General features: G+C 47.6%; 1 protein-coding gene across 1 annotated transcript; it reads right to left on the minus strand.

Moving 5' to 3' along the window:
* Window positions 1-2,432: 2,432 nt before the first annotated feature.
* On the minus strand, window positions 2,433-6,616 carry LOC121165290 (cytochrome P450 1B1). Its single transcript, XM_040993978.1, has 2 exons — window positions 5,577-6,616; window positions 2,433-3,026 (listed from the first exon to the last, which is right to left on the minus strand). Exons 1-2 carry the CDS (start codon window positions 6,614-6,616, stop codon window positions 2,438-2,440), a joined length of 1,629 nt encoding a protein of 542 aa, XP_040849912.1. The 3' UTR covers window positions 2,433-2,437.
* Between the last annotated feature and the right edge of the window lie 8,015 nt (window positions 6,617-14,631).

Below are 14,631 nucleotides of genomic sequence, written 5' to 3' on the forward strand. Positions count from 1 at the left end.
GAATATGCCAGCTAACCCCCAAACACCCACCTTATTTTCTCCTGGAGAAGCACAGCTTTCCCTTTGCAACATGCAATAGATGATGGCTGATCCTACAGACTAAGAACAGATTACAGCACATCTGGGTTTGTTGGCATAATGAGGTATCTAGCTTGGCACATGATTGATTTTGCTCTTACACCTCTCTTAATCAATTAAATAGGCCTAAATAGGCTAAGACAGACCCAAATCACCGTGTCAGCCCTACTGGGTATATCATTTTGAAATAGTCGCTATTTCCCCCTGCCCCAGCAAAATTTATATGTTTTGCTTTGTCCTGATTTCAATAGTTGACTTTAATGCCTTTGACAACAGTGACACAAATAACTTTTCATCTTTAACACTTATAGCTGTAATATTTTTAAGTAGAATATGAAATTTTATTAATACAATAGTCCAGACTACAAAACAGATTTGTTATGCTGTAGATCCTTTTTTCAATCTCTTGGAGATCCGTTGCAAAGTCTTATTCATAAAAATTTGTGCTTCAAATTTTGTGTTACAAATTATTTATTGGGAATAGACAGGAATGAGGCATCTCTCTGGCTTTTTTTCCCCGCTCTCTTCCCTTACCACCCCCCTCCAAACACAACCATCACACCTTCCTTTCCTTTGAGATTTAAGCATGAAAATGAAAAACAACGTATGTAAAGGGAATGAAGAATAAAACCTTAGAACTCTGTAGAACTTTCTCTGAAAGTTTAATTGTAATGAAAATTAAAACTTGCAACTTCACATCGTATTTTTGTAGCCTTCCTTCACTTAAAAAAAAAAAAAAAAAAAAAAAAACGAGCTCCCATCTTTACGCAATCCAAATGCATACATTTTGTTCCAGCTCAGTTCTTTCCCAGCCAGCACAGTAATGCTTCACTGGGTTTCCTTTCTTCAGGAATACAATGCACAACTGTTCTGATTCGCTTCACTGTCATACAACATGATTCCTAAGAGCCTCCCATCACTATCTTCTTATTCTGACTTTCCAAAAACAGACATTATCAGCTTTAAAAAAATCATTTAAAAGAGAAAGTGGGTGAATGATAATAGGAGTTCCTTACTTCGGTAGTAAAGAGAAAATTCAGATAATTCACAGCATTTTCCACAATGTAACAGATGGGCACGGGTATGTCTTGCGTTTCATTTGGATAACAGTTTACATTTCCACTAATTACAACAGGAAATCAATCATCAGAACTGTCATTACATCAGATTAAGATTTAAGAATCTCAAGAGTTTGGGATTATAACGTATTAATTAGATGAATTGAAGAAGGAGATTCTGTATTATAAATCCAATTCTAATCAAACCGTAACAAAGCAAGAGCATTTTCTAATTTTCAGATTTGTCAGTTTTCCTTCAGATTTTGTATGTGAGCCAAGAGGCTTTGCTTTGACATTGCTTCCTTGGTATCAAAAAAGCAAACATCTTTTTTAAAAAAAGCAGTTGATTTAAACAAGTTCATTTACTGTTTGGCCCATATATGGCTGAATTGGCTGGATTTTTTGGTCTTTAATATTATAAAGCTATGCTTCACCTTTTCCCAACCAAACTAATACCAACATATTTCTTATGAATAATTATATACTATATTCACATATATTGAGTACTATTTAGTGAGACTTACTAAAATCAATATATTACAATTGCATAATGAAAAACTTAGCAGATTACTTGTTTTTGCACATATAATTGAAATATCGTACTTTGGCAATCAAGAGAAACACAACTTCAGCTTGGAATTCTTCAGTTTAACAATAAGTAACTGATATTCACTATAAACACTAATTCAAATCTCAGTTTCTTTTGAGTGATTCTATAATTCAACCCTAAAGAATAAGAAAACAGCTCAGCAGGCAAAAAGGCAAGTGCACTTGGACACACGAGCATCCTCTAAGCTCTTCAACTGAAGAGCGGGGAACAATCTCGGCCATTTCCCTCACAATCTTAGTCACACATCTCAGGCTGAAACGACCTGCTTTGGCATCTTCAACAACAGATCCTGAACCTTTGCTTAATACTGCTTTGTAAGAAGTACAGTTCTGCACTGAAGAACAATCTTGGATTCCACCGGAAAAATTAAGGCTGTTGAAATATTTCTTCACCAGATTGTGCGTATGTGTGTGTTTCCTCTGAATGCTCACCCCAAAATCCAGCACATGTATAAAAATACTTGGGCATTTAACTCAAAAAAACCTTCCATGAACTCCCATACAGCCTAGTCCTCCCAAAAGGCAGCTCAGTACAGAGTGAGGCTCACCCACAGGCCACCTCACTCATACTCATCATGGACTCACCAAGAAGTGGCACCAAAGAAAAACTGGAAAAAAAACCTGGATTCTACTCCCCATGTTCCACAAGGGTTTGAGTCCTTGTGGAATTTCAGGTTACTTCTGGCCTCTTCTCAAGGGCAAACGTCCTCAGCTTGTAACTTCTGGACTGCATTATCAAGGAGCGCCATGGATTCTCTGAGAGTGACATTGACTTTAAACGACTTGGGTTTAATGGCCAAGCCATAATTGAAGCCCATTTCCCAGGGCTCATCTGGGTTGGCCTTGAAATTACACTGGTGAGCCAGGATGGAGATGAAAAGGAACAGTTGCATCTTCGACAGCTCTTCACCGATGCACCGTCGCTTGCCCGTGGAAAAAATCATCACGCTGCTGGCCAGGTCTTTGTTGAAGGAACCATCCTTGTCCAAGAATCGAGCTGGATCAAAGTCCTCTGGGTTAGACCACTTCACTGGATCGTGGTTTACCGACCACTGGTTAACAAAAACCACCGTGTTCTTGGGGATATGGTAGCCCAGAACCAAGGCGTCAGTGGTGGTGGCATGAGGAATGGTAATGGGCACAAAGCTGGAGAATCGTAATGTTTCATAAAGAAAGGCCATGACATAGGGCAGCTTGGGCTGGTCATCCATGCAAGGCAGCCGGTCCCGCCCCACAACCTCATCCAGTTCTGCCTGCACTCGCACCTGCACATCAGGATACCTGTTTGCAGAGAGAGAGAAATGAGTGAGCAAAAGCAATTCTTCTTTTCTTCTAGAAAGCATGATAGTGTAATCCATCTTTCTGCAAACTGAATGCCTAGGTCAGTGACTGAATTAACATTTCAGGCCAAAATCTAACACAACTTTCTATTTTCTCACCAAATTACAAAATGGGCTTTACCAATTCTATTTCTTGCCATAAGATTCACACGACTCTCTCTTGGCCAGCAAAAGTAAAAACAAACAAATAAGCAAAATCAGTTTTCTCATCCTAAAAAAAAAAAAAAAAAAGCCACAACAATGGATGAGGCCAACCTCGGCTCATGATAGTTTTAGGGGCCCACAGGAATGTTCTCTGTATTTTAAAATCTTCAAACCTGAGAACTGAAAGCTTAGAGACAAGAACACATTACAATACAGAATGTTCATGTCTTAACCTTGGTCCTTATGTACTCATAACAAACATTATTATTTTTAATCTTAAAATAGGCCAAAAGACCTATCATAGCTAAACTACAACCAGAAAACCAGATCCTTCCCCCACCACCCCCATTTCCCAGACAGCTCTCGCTTCTCATTTTACGAAAAGATAATTGGGATCCTGACAAGCAAAGCTACACATTTTCTAAATTTAAGAAGCAAATTTCCAATAATTATAACATGCATTCCTTTTGATGACATAAACTGAAAGAAAACAAAATCTCAGCAGGAAGCAAGATGTGTAGTGTTACCTTTTCTCACCGTGTTTTAAAACCCAGGAATCCGTGCCGGGAAATGTAATAGGGAGTTACAATTACCTATAACCATATTTTACATTTTAAAGACAACCAGACAATAAGACCAATGAGCAATATAAAACGCTCAAGAAATCATCCCATGGAACTACACATTATCACAACAACAAAGAGCCATTGAAAAGTACCAGAGTAAATGTTAAAAAAAAAAAAAGGATCACATCCACCACAATGAGTAGAAATCTCAAAAATATTAAAGGGTAGCAACTGCAATTCTAGAGGGAAAAAAGTAGCCACGCAGGTGATTTTCAAAATCGCCTGCTCAGGGACCCCTGCATCACAAAGCCTGATGGTAAATACCTCAGACCTTATGGACAAACTCTTCCTCATAACCCTTGAGAGCCCCTTAGCCTTACTCCAGTGAGAATTGGCCACCGCAAAGACAGCGCTGACCCCACGGGGCTGCGCTTCCAATCAACTCACAGCCAAGTCCTCCCGTGCTGCCTTTCCATTAGGAGAAAGAAGCAAGCAGCTGCCTTGAGCTGAACGAGGAAGTCAGATTGTTCCATCCCTTTGGATTGCCTGAGTGGAGAACTGCTACAGCTCGGTTCTCAGCGAAGGGAAGGCCAGCGCCAGCCTCCTCCAAGGTTTCCCCAGCTGTCCTGGGTCAGCCTGATGATCCAATTCCGGGCCTGCCCTTTTCCTGGTGTTAAGCAGTTCCTTCCCTCTCCAAGCGACATCTGCCTCTCTCCTCCAGCGCCGTGTCACACCATCCTAACACCGACCCCACGACGATAACTAACCTATTTTAACGTGAGAAGTTGTGCAATAGCTGAGGAAAGGCAGGCTGCCCTGGAGTCTGGTCAGAAAAATCTACTGCCTCTTTATTCTAAATATGGAGGCTCCAGCATCTTCGATGCCTGCTTGTGTGCCGAGAAATAACACACCCGGAGCCCGGTTTCCGAGGCAAAGATAGGCCGTTCACTGAAGTACACACGTCGGATCAACACTTGGCTGTCCGTGTAAAATGTGTGTCTATATAATATACAATTTATATTATATTATATATAAACTGCTCCCTGCGGCAACCCTACACCAGGCCCAGTTTCATTCCTGCGCATCGGAGCGCAGTAGAGGTCAGAGTCTTCCTTCATCACAGTGAGCACTGGGTACCAGCCCCTGGTACAGCGCCAGCGAGCCGCAAGCGCCTTCTGGATACCCGCTTCCTTTCCGCACTTCTCTGTTCCTGCTCTCCGCTTCCTCGCGCACAGCGGGCCGCTTCCTGGCCGCCTTCCGACAGCTCCCGGACGGATTACTCGCCCGCGGGCGGGCCTTTCCCTCGCCCGGGAACAAAGCCCGGAGCCGCGGTTAGCTCTTTTTTCAGCGCCAGGGACGCGCTGGCTCCGCTGCGCGCCAGGACTGGGAGAGCAGATTAGGCTGCTGCTGCTGCGTTTGGTTAATGTTTTCACTGCGCTTTCTTTGCTTCTGGAACACTTCCAGTTTGGCTATTCTTGGGCCAGGGACAATGAACTATCTGCCTATCTGTCGGCATCCTCAACACCTTGCTTGTGCAGCAAAGTTATTAGAAATTTGTTTCCGTTCGCAAGAGGGAGAAAGCGGAGGAGGGGACTGAATAAGAGGTAAGAATAGACCGGAACCCCACTGGGTGTGGTGTGTGCGCCTGTGTGTTCCGGGACCAGCCGGGGATCTGGAGCGCATCCCCAAAGCCGGTGCGTTGCTCGCGTCCCTCGGCGTGTTCGAGCCCCACTCGGTCTATTTCCGAGAAGAAACGCGAAACCCGATCGCGGAGACTTTACCTGGTGAAGATGAGGAACAGCCACTGGAGCGCAGTGGAGAGCGTGTCCTGGCTGGCGCCGAAGATGTCCGTGACAGTGGCGGGCACGTTCTCTAAGTCCAGGCGCGCGCGCCCGTCGCCCGAGGGCCCCGCAGCCTTGTTCGCGGAGAGGATGAAGGCATCCATCATGTCGCGCGGGGCGGCGCCGGGTCGAAGGCTGTCGCGGTGCCGCAGGAACTTATCCAGGATGAAATTGCTGAAGTTACGGTTGACCCGCTCGAACTGGCGAAAGGTGGTGCGCAGCGGGTTGGGGAAGCGCTGCAGCCAGGGCAGCACGTCCACCAGGCTGCCTGCGCCCACCGTGCGCCCGAACTCCTCGTTGTGGCTGAGCAGCTCCAAGAACTCGGCGTCGTCATGGCTGTAGCGGCAGCCGAAGCACACGGCGCTCATGACGTTGGCCACGGCCACGATGGTCGCCTGCCTCGGGTCCAGGAATGAGCCGCCCGCACTGCCGCGCACCAGCAGCGCCACTAACTCGCGCGCCTCGCCCAGCACGTGGCCCTCGAGGAGGCGGCGGCTGCGAGGCTGGCGCGTGGAGAAGGCAAGCATGGTGCCGTGCGCCGCGCGTCGCTGCACCTTCCAGTGCTCCGAGTAGTGACCAAAAGCCAGGCTGCGGCCACCGGACACTACGCGGAAGGAAGGGAAAGACGGCCGGTCGGCGAAGGCGACGCCCTGCTGCACCAAGGCCTGGTGGATGGCGCGCTCGCCGTTCAGCACCACCACAGGGCAGCTGCCCAGACGGATTTGGAATACATCACCGTAGCGCTGCGCCAGGCGAGCGAAGGAGAGATGCGGCGCACGGCCCACAGTCGCCGCGTTTCCGATCAGAGGCCACTGAAAGGGGCCCGGAGGGGATGGCGCCGGATGGCGCCGCCGCTGCCTCAGCAACCACTGGCTCACGTGCACGGCGGTCAGCACCGAGAGGACTAACAGGAGTATGGTCTGTTGGGAGGATAGCGAGCTTAGAGGGCGAGGAGCGTCCGGGATGAGGCTGGTGGCCATGCTGGAGACAGAAAAGAGATGGTGTGACAAACAGGTGTGCAGAGAAGGGAGCGCCCCTACCGCAGCCCTGGGCTATTGTGCATCTTCTGGGTGGAAAGGAGCCTTGCACGGAGCAGGGAGCAGCGGGTTCTTTGAAGAGGTGGCAGAAGACACTCTTTCGCACCTCCATTCCAGTCTCCCTTGAAGAAGGGGGAAAGCCCGTGCGGTGACCCAGCACCAACCTCCCCATCCCCAACCGCGTAACGGCTCTTGCAATTTCAGGACAGCCGTAGGCATCGAGGCGGTGGCGCTAGGAGTAACTTTATTGTCCCTACTATCCCCACCCTTGACCCGCAAGAACCCACCTGCAGAGGCCGGCGGGAGGGGGGAAGCGGCTCCGCCCACAGACTGACCTGCAGGAAAGCGCGGTTTCCAGCGGCGCGGTATAGACTGCTCAGAGAAGGGTTTGGTGCAAGACGTCCACCTGAGTGTCTCCAGAATACTGGAGGCCAGCCGCGGCAACCTGCCGCCCTCTCCAGGAACCTTAGCACCCACACTGGAGATCCCTGACGTCGTCAGAGCCCAGAACACTTGGCTAGGGATGCAGACGGAGAAAGGCGCCTCTTTTGCCTAGCCCCGTTGCACCTGAGGGCTCTGGCTTGTTCTCACAGCGTTGGGACAGAGACTAGGAGCTGAGGAGTGGAGTCCGTTCCCAGTGCCCTCGTCCCGCCCGCAGCTCACACAGCGGGCATCGAAGGGATATTGGCGCGCACTGCAGAGACTCAGCACGCGCCATCCACTGCTCCGGGCTTTAAGGGCTACAACAAGGAGGAGGAAGCCGGACCTGGCCCGGGGCGGGGCCAACAGGGGCGGGCCGCACTGGCAAGGTCCCAGCCGCCCGCGACTCCTACTCGGGTGGTCGCACAAGGATTCCCTGGCTCGCACGTAAGACCTTGGCACGGTAGCTGGCGGCTTTCCTGGAAGCGGCGGTGTGAATTTTTCGTTGCTCCATTAACAGCTCCTAATCAGTCACTCCCAAGTTCTGCCCCAGAACCACGCTGGGGACAGAAGCCACCCCCTACCGTGGTGCCTTCTCTGGGAATGCGCCCCACGCCCGAGTGCACAATGCGTCCGTTTGTGAGGCATGAGCTTCGTTGCCCACGAGAAACCCGCGCACGATGCTAGGGTGTCCCATCCAGGAAAGCAAACCTGCAAATGTGGAAACAAGGAAAGCATGGGTTGCGGTCGTGCTTAGCCGTGCAACGCCCTTTGTCATTTTATTTTTTATTTTATGTGTTACTTTATTTTTGGCCCTCACAAACAAATTGGCACCTCCGTCGAGGTCCTGCGACTTGCAAGGTTCTCTTTGCACCTCTTTCCAGCTGGATCAGAATTCCCTAAGAAGCCGCTTCTCGTCCCGGGACCAGCCCTCGCCACAGGGCTAGAACTGCAGGTGGCGCCGGCCGCTGGCCGAGGCTGCAGGCGCAGGGCAGGGAGCCAAGCTGGCGCGAATGTGGGAATGAAGGTGGGGGCCCGACAGGGAGGGCGCTCTGAGGATTCTTGGAGCGAGGGCGGTGAGTGGGAGGGGAGGCCGGTCCCCGCGCGCCTGCCAACTTGATCGGGTTGAAAAGTTTCCTCTGCTGTCGCCTCCCCCTTGCGTGCGGAGCTCTGCCTTGCGTGCGCCGCTTCTGGGAAGTCGGCTGCAGTCATATCCCTGGGCGCTTCTCACGGCACCTGACACGCCGAGGCGGCGACTGGGACGGCGGCCCGAGGGCGGGGTGCCGGCCGCCACCGCCCTAGTTGGTGCACGCACTGCCGCGCCCGGCGGGCCAGCGAAGCGAGCGCCCAGGCTCTCTCCAGCTGGTCCGGCGGGCAGTGCACCGTGATCCTGTTGCACGCCTGGCGCTAGCTGCCTTTCCCCGCAGTGCGCAGCTAGCAGGGCGCTTCCTTCCCAAGGGGCTCAGGGGCGCTCAGCCCACGGTTGTCTTCCGAGCCCTCTGTGCCGCTTTCCTTTCGGCTGGTGCTTAGGTACCGCAACTTTCAAGACACCTGAGGAAAAAATCGATGAGAACTAGGCTGGGGCAAGGGCGAGCTGGCCAACAGGCGGGACGCATTTGATCACCCAGGTCGCCAGTCATGACCTGCAGGCTTCTTGGGGTCATGAAGGAAAAATGTAAAAGTTGCTTGTTAAGCACGCAACAGCCTTGTGACTTGAACTCCACCCATGTTCTGAATCCTGGACTATTTATTATTACCCTGTTTACAGATAAGGAACCCGGGGTTCAGAGAAGTTATGTGACTGAATGCACTGTCACGCAGCTATCAAGAGGTGGAGCCAGCGTTTGAGGCGTCCCAGATCTTTCATACTCGTTCACACGGGAGGAAATAGCAGGTAGCTCAGCTGCAGCCTCCAAGCTATGCTTCTTGCGCTAGGCTTTTGTTCCAAGACACGCCTGAAAATGAGGAGGAACCAGTTGCACTCAGGCTGTCAGAAAGGCAAGCCCTTAACATTTAGGGCTAACCAAAAGCAATGGCCCGGGGTCTCTTTGTCAATCCTGGAAGCCGCAGGTTCTTGTGGACTTTCTGGGATGGACCTCATGGAAAGCCCATCAGGTGCCTACGGAAGGCTTTGTGAAGACATCAAAAGCAGCCCCGAGGACTTCCCATGCAGCTGCAGGTGACCTTTTCTCAAGTAAGACTCCCACATCAGGTTTCTTCATAATCATAATGGCACCACCAAGTCAGGGCTCCAAGGCCAGGGAAGGGGGTGCGGAGGGAGTGGCCGCATCACTCAGCAACATAAGCTATGGGGATTGCATCCTCCCAGATGCCAGGCTCAAATTGTTTTCTGCTAACACGTTCTAAAAAGAACACCTAAGCTGCAGGGACGCTCTGAAATAGAAATTTTAAAAAGATTGTCGGGCTGATTCCAGGGAACAACTGAAACTTATTGAAGCTTATTGAAGCAGAATGCACTGGCTCCAGTCATGGCCAAGGGTAAGCAGTGTCCATCCCAGGATGGAAAGGCCCAGGAGGGGCTGTGCCAGCCACTCTTTATCTCTGCTGTGCTCTGCACAGACTGTGTTATCACACCAATGGAAGCTGGCCTTGGACACCCTCCAATGAGTGACTTAAAGTTCCCAGAAAAACTCCAGTGGGCCAGGCTGGTGCCAGGTTCACACTCTAGCCAAGGACTGGTTCTGATAACAGAAGAAAAAGAGAGAGAAAGAGAAAGAGAGAGAGAGAGAGAGAGAATGATGGGATGCCAAACAGCCACTACAGTTTACTCCCTGTATGCATCTCTGCCATTGATATATTTGGACTGGAAAATAACCCAAATATTTAATTATTTTATTAGTATTGTTATTAAAATCAGAAGATAGCTATGTTTCTATTGAACCCAGTAGTCAAAAAAAGAATACTAGCATTCTGTTACCAAGCTGGAAATCAGCCTTCTTCCTTGGGAACATAGGAGATTGCACAGCAGGTGTAGGAAACGGAGATGATTCCTAGGAGTTGATGGAAAAGCCCTGTTCCTTGCCTGAATTGCTTGGGCTTTTCTCTTCCTGATAGCACGCAGGTTGCACTCCTCTGAGCTACTCTCAGAAGCCATCATTTGTAGGCTGTACCATTACTTTATGTGCTAATTCTACAAAACTGGTAGTTGTGACCGTGGCACTGATTGGAAGACATCCAGGTTGCAGAGCTGCTCAAATCTAGAGTGTTCTGTCTTAGAGTTGATGAAACATCTGACAAGCCAATGAGAATTCTCTGGATTTGTCACCATTGTGTTCTGAGCTCCCCCTTCCCTTCCAACTGGAGAGACCCACCTGCATCTTTCTGCAGTTCTACATCAGTGAGAAACACAGATCTATACCATCCCGATTTCCTAGTCATACACTGCCGTTGTGGTTTAGAGGCTAAGGGACATCAATGTGTTTATGATTTGCACTCAGATGATTTAAGGAAAAAGTAGAGAAGATTCGGGAGCAAGACAAGGGAGAGAGATGAGAGAGGTCGTAGAAGGATAAAGCCAGCAAAGTGAGGGATCCACAAGAGAATCTGCTGAAATCAGAATTTTCGTGATATTCTTGCAACTCTTTTATAAGCCTGATATGATACCAAAATTTAAAGTTAGGATTAGTACATAGGAAACATCTGCAAAACATTTTTGTCTTTTGTTGTCCTCTGGGTTTGTTGATTGTTGCTATGTAAAAGGAACATAAAAAAGATTCATGTTTCATTCAGTGTCCTGCACCTTCTATTTATTGTTACCCTTGGGGTTCAGCTGGGACTAAGGAAAATCCAGGCTCAACTGTGGCTCAGCAGTGTCAGGTCGTTCATGTTCTGTCCTTGCTCCTTGAATGGTTCAAATGACTAAATGTATCTACTGTCCAACTCCACTTGACAATTAAGGGACATAATCTATAAACAGTGTCCTGCCCTTTCATTTTCTCTGCACCTGCTTTAAGGCCTCTTCCATTCGAGATGTCAAGTGCAGTGGTTCTGTGCTCTGTGCGTATTTCCTGGCAACTACCCCTCTTTTCTTCCTCCTTCCTTTGTTTATTCCTTTGTTCTTTTGTTTCCTTTCTCTGTCTTTCCTTTGGTTTTTTCTTTCTGTGTGTTTGTTTCTCCGCTTGCTCCATCTTCTATCCTTCTCTCTCATTCTCACCTACCTTGCCCCCGAACCCCTTTCTATCTTCCTCACACCAACATTCCCCTTAGAGTTCCTTTCTGCTTCAAGCTGCCACCCTCTCTGCATTTCTCTTTTGCCTTTGATCTTCTGTGAAAGAATGGAGAGCAAGGTTAGAGAGGGAAAGAAAAGAAGGATGAAGAAACAAGAAAGGTCTGGGGGATAGAGAACTAAGAGAAAAGACGCAACTATCTTGCCTGGGGCTAAAAGATGACCTTACTGATTGTTTTACCTGTTCTCAGCCAGAATATAAATTCTCTCCTTGTTGGTACTGATGGAGAGAAGGTCTTTCCAGCTCGGCACAACAATGACTGGATAGAAAGGAAGGGGCAGCAAAGTCTACATTGCTTTTGCATGTTTGTTCTCCGCACTCCTCCCACCATATCTCTAGTTCCTGAAACGGACCTTCGTATCACTGGAACATGGAGCCTGCTGGCCATGATTTTGCTTTGACAGAGAAGCAGTCACGTCCCTAATTCTTTGACCAAACACAAAGATATACTTTAGGCAAATGAAAGATTTTTTTTCATTTTTATTTTCATCTTCAAACAGCAGCCTTGGCCATTTTATTTAACCCTTTGGAACCTGAGTGCCTTCACTTAAGGACAAGTATACAGCTAAATATTATTCCAGATTACCAAGGAAACACAAGAAACAACAGGTGAGGTACTCCTGTGCCCCCCAATGACAGAATGCGCGTTTGGGCTCCGCTAAACTGCAACACCTTGCCATGGGGTACGGCTGACTGCTACAGCCTCCAGGTCCCCCACGGCTGCTTGGGGGAACATCAGACTCCAGTTCTTGTTCTCTGCAATAGCCTCCTGGCTTTCTTTATTCTGTATTTCTTCATGGGGTTTCTTCTTTCTCCACAAAGGGACAAAAGTTCTGATCAAAACCTGTAGCCATATCCAGCATGTGTGATAGCAATCAGTCATTACATAGTATAAGTGGTTATTCTTCCCCTATAGAAATCCAAATCAGAACACAGGGTCTGGGTAATTTTATATCAGCTTTTTTTCCCCCTGTGACTCTCGGTAAGATCTCCTTTGACTAGCTACTGTGGTCACTTCTCAGCTCTGGTCTGGTCTATTATTGAACTGCTGTGATTAAAAACTGAAAATGTTAGGAGGTTAGGAGGTTCTTCTCCATCTTAAGGGAAAAATTCTGGAGTGAGCCTTCTTGTCTTCTTCAGAATGTGGGGCTACCCCTCAGAGTCCACTGAATCCAACACTCCCCTTTCGTGTGAGGAGTGTGTTTGAAGAGAGCTACTGTGCTACCACTGAATTATGCTGCCATCAGGTAAAATAGGACTGTAGCGTCTTCAATCATTGGAGTACATTTGTTTTTAGAATTTTATCCAGCTTATCTGCACCTTCTGGATGATGTTGTTGCTTTTCGATATCAATATCCCAGAGGCAACATCCTGTTCAGCCCAGAAGGATGGAGGTATTTCACATCACACAGAGTGGTTTCTTTTGTTTTTGTTTTCTGATACAAGCTAAATTTGGACCTATTTTTAGGTATCTGCATCCCACTGTTAAATTACCTGCATCAACCAACAATCTTCATCTTAATAATGCTGGATTTGATAGTCAGCTACATCTTTAACATTCTTGTAGAATTGATATTTTTAAAACTCAAAGTAGACAATTTTGCGTTGATTCCTGTTAAATACCTCTTGTGGCTTAGAACATGTTTAAGTTCATGGAGCCACTACTGATAGCTTTGCTAATCCTGAGGGAGAGGGATTGGGGCAAGACTTTTCTTAAACTGTACGGGGATAGTGGACAGCCAGATGTCACTATCCTACCCTGGGTTACTTCAAGGCCAAATCTTTGATGTGTGGCTGGATATTTTCATCGTTATATATCTTTAATATTGTATTTTCCTGTTTTGACCACATATGAATTCCTACACCACCCCCCCCAAACACATAGGTTAACCTATAAAAATGGGAAAACTCACGCTCTCATCTACTTTCCAAACATAAACATGGGAACATTCTGTGTAACAATGTGCACATGGCCATACAGACTAATCCATACATACTTCAATACACATGAGATCATACTAGAATTACTGCTCAGTGACTTTTTTTCACTGTCATAATTACCTTAGAAGTCAGTAGAGGATGTAGATTTACAATGACTCCATGCTTTTAAACAAATGTATGTAACAATGACATGATGTATTTAGTTATAAATAACGACTTGGAAGGTCGTTGGCCTTGTCTGTCACTCTGTAATGGTAGACTCCACAACAGGACATCCCTTCTTTGTGCAGTTCTGTGTCTTTTTTCAGGAGTGATCATCATTCCTGAAAAAAGAAGCACTTGTATCAAGAGGTTATATGATGATGTTACCTCATAATTGGCCCAAAGGTTTGCCAGTTTGCATCCTCAGGAACCTTGGGTTTTCTAACAGGTGGTCCTGTGGGGTTATTTAGCTTTGCAAGTATGTAACAAAACCAAGCAAAAGGAAATATTGCTTGTCTCTCAGAGTCTTTCCTTATTTTAGAGAATATGTATGCTTGTGTTTGGATTATGTCTTCTTCCTGACAGATGAGGGAAATCCCAAGATTAAAGATGGTACAACATTAAAGGGGGAAATTCCACATCTCTGCATTCCTATGCAAGACATCCCAGGAGCTGGGGTCGGGGGGCATTCCCAGTGCACCTCCACGCTGAGACAATGCAAAGTCTTCATGGGGCCTGGGCAAAAGCCCAAATGCCTCCTGGGCTTGCCTAATCCTCCAGCAGAGATTAAAAGCAATACAAGCAGCCTAACCGCTCATTAAAAGCTTGATTTCTGGGGCCAAACTGGCACTCTTGGTTGTGAAGCTTAGCCTTGGCCATGTTTCTTAACCCTTCAGTACCTGAGTACCTTTACCTAAGGACAAGTACAGAGGCAAGTGTTATCCCAACCAGATGGGGTACTGGTGGGGATTATATGAGATACTGCAAGGAAATCAATTAGTATAATTAATGTCAGAATGAGAGTTAGCTCTCAATAAAAGCTATTACTGCTGCTATAACCACTAAGTCTGTATTCCTATCCAGTAAGAGCAGAGTCATGGCAAAGACAAGAATATCACAGGCATAAAGACATGGCCTGCTAGATTCCATGTGAGAGCTCCTAGGGCAGCCAGCACACCCTTACTTGCTCGCTCCTTACAGCCCAACAGGACACTATCACCTCCTCCTGGTCCTTCTTAGGCTATGTTTTGAGCGACCAATAGGAATCCTTCCCAAGCCAGATGGCTGAGATCTACATTCCATGCTGCCACTTAACAGCTGACTGGCTTCTGTGACTGTTCATTCCCTTCTGGGTCTAGCTTAGACTAA

This window comes from Ochotona curzoniae, unplaced genomic scaffold, assembly GCF_017591425.1.
Source record: "Ochotona curzoniae isolate NIBS_2020 unplaced genomic scaffold, NIBS_Ocur_1.0 contig_883, whole genome shotgun sequence".
NCBI lineage: Eukaryota > Metazoa > Chordata > Mammalia > Lagomorpha > Ochotonidae > Ochotona > Ochotona curzoniae.

Coding starts and splice junctions, on each gene's coding strand:
- LOC121165290 (XM_040993978.1), bottom strand. CDS start 6,616: ATGGCCACCAGCCTCATCCCGGACGCTCCTCGCCCTCTAAGCTCGCTA. Junction 3,027..5,576: donor CTGTTCCTCATCTTCACCAG/GTAAAGTCTCCG, acceptor CTCTGCAAACAG/GTATCCTGATGTGCAGGTGC.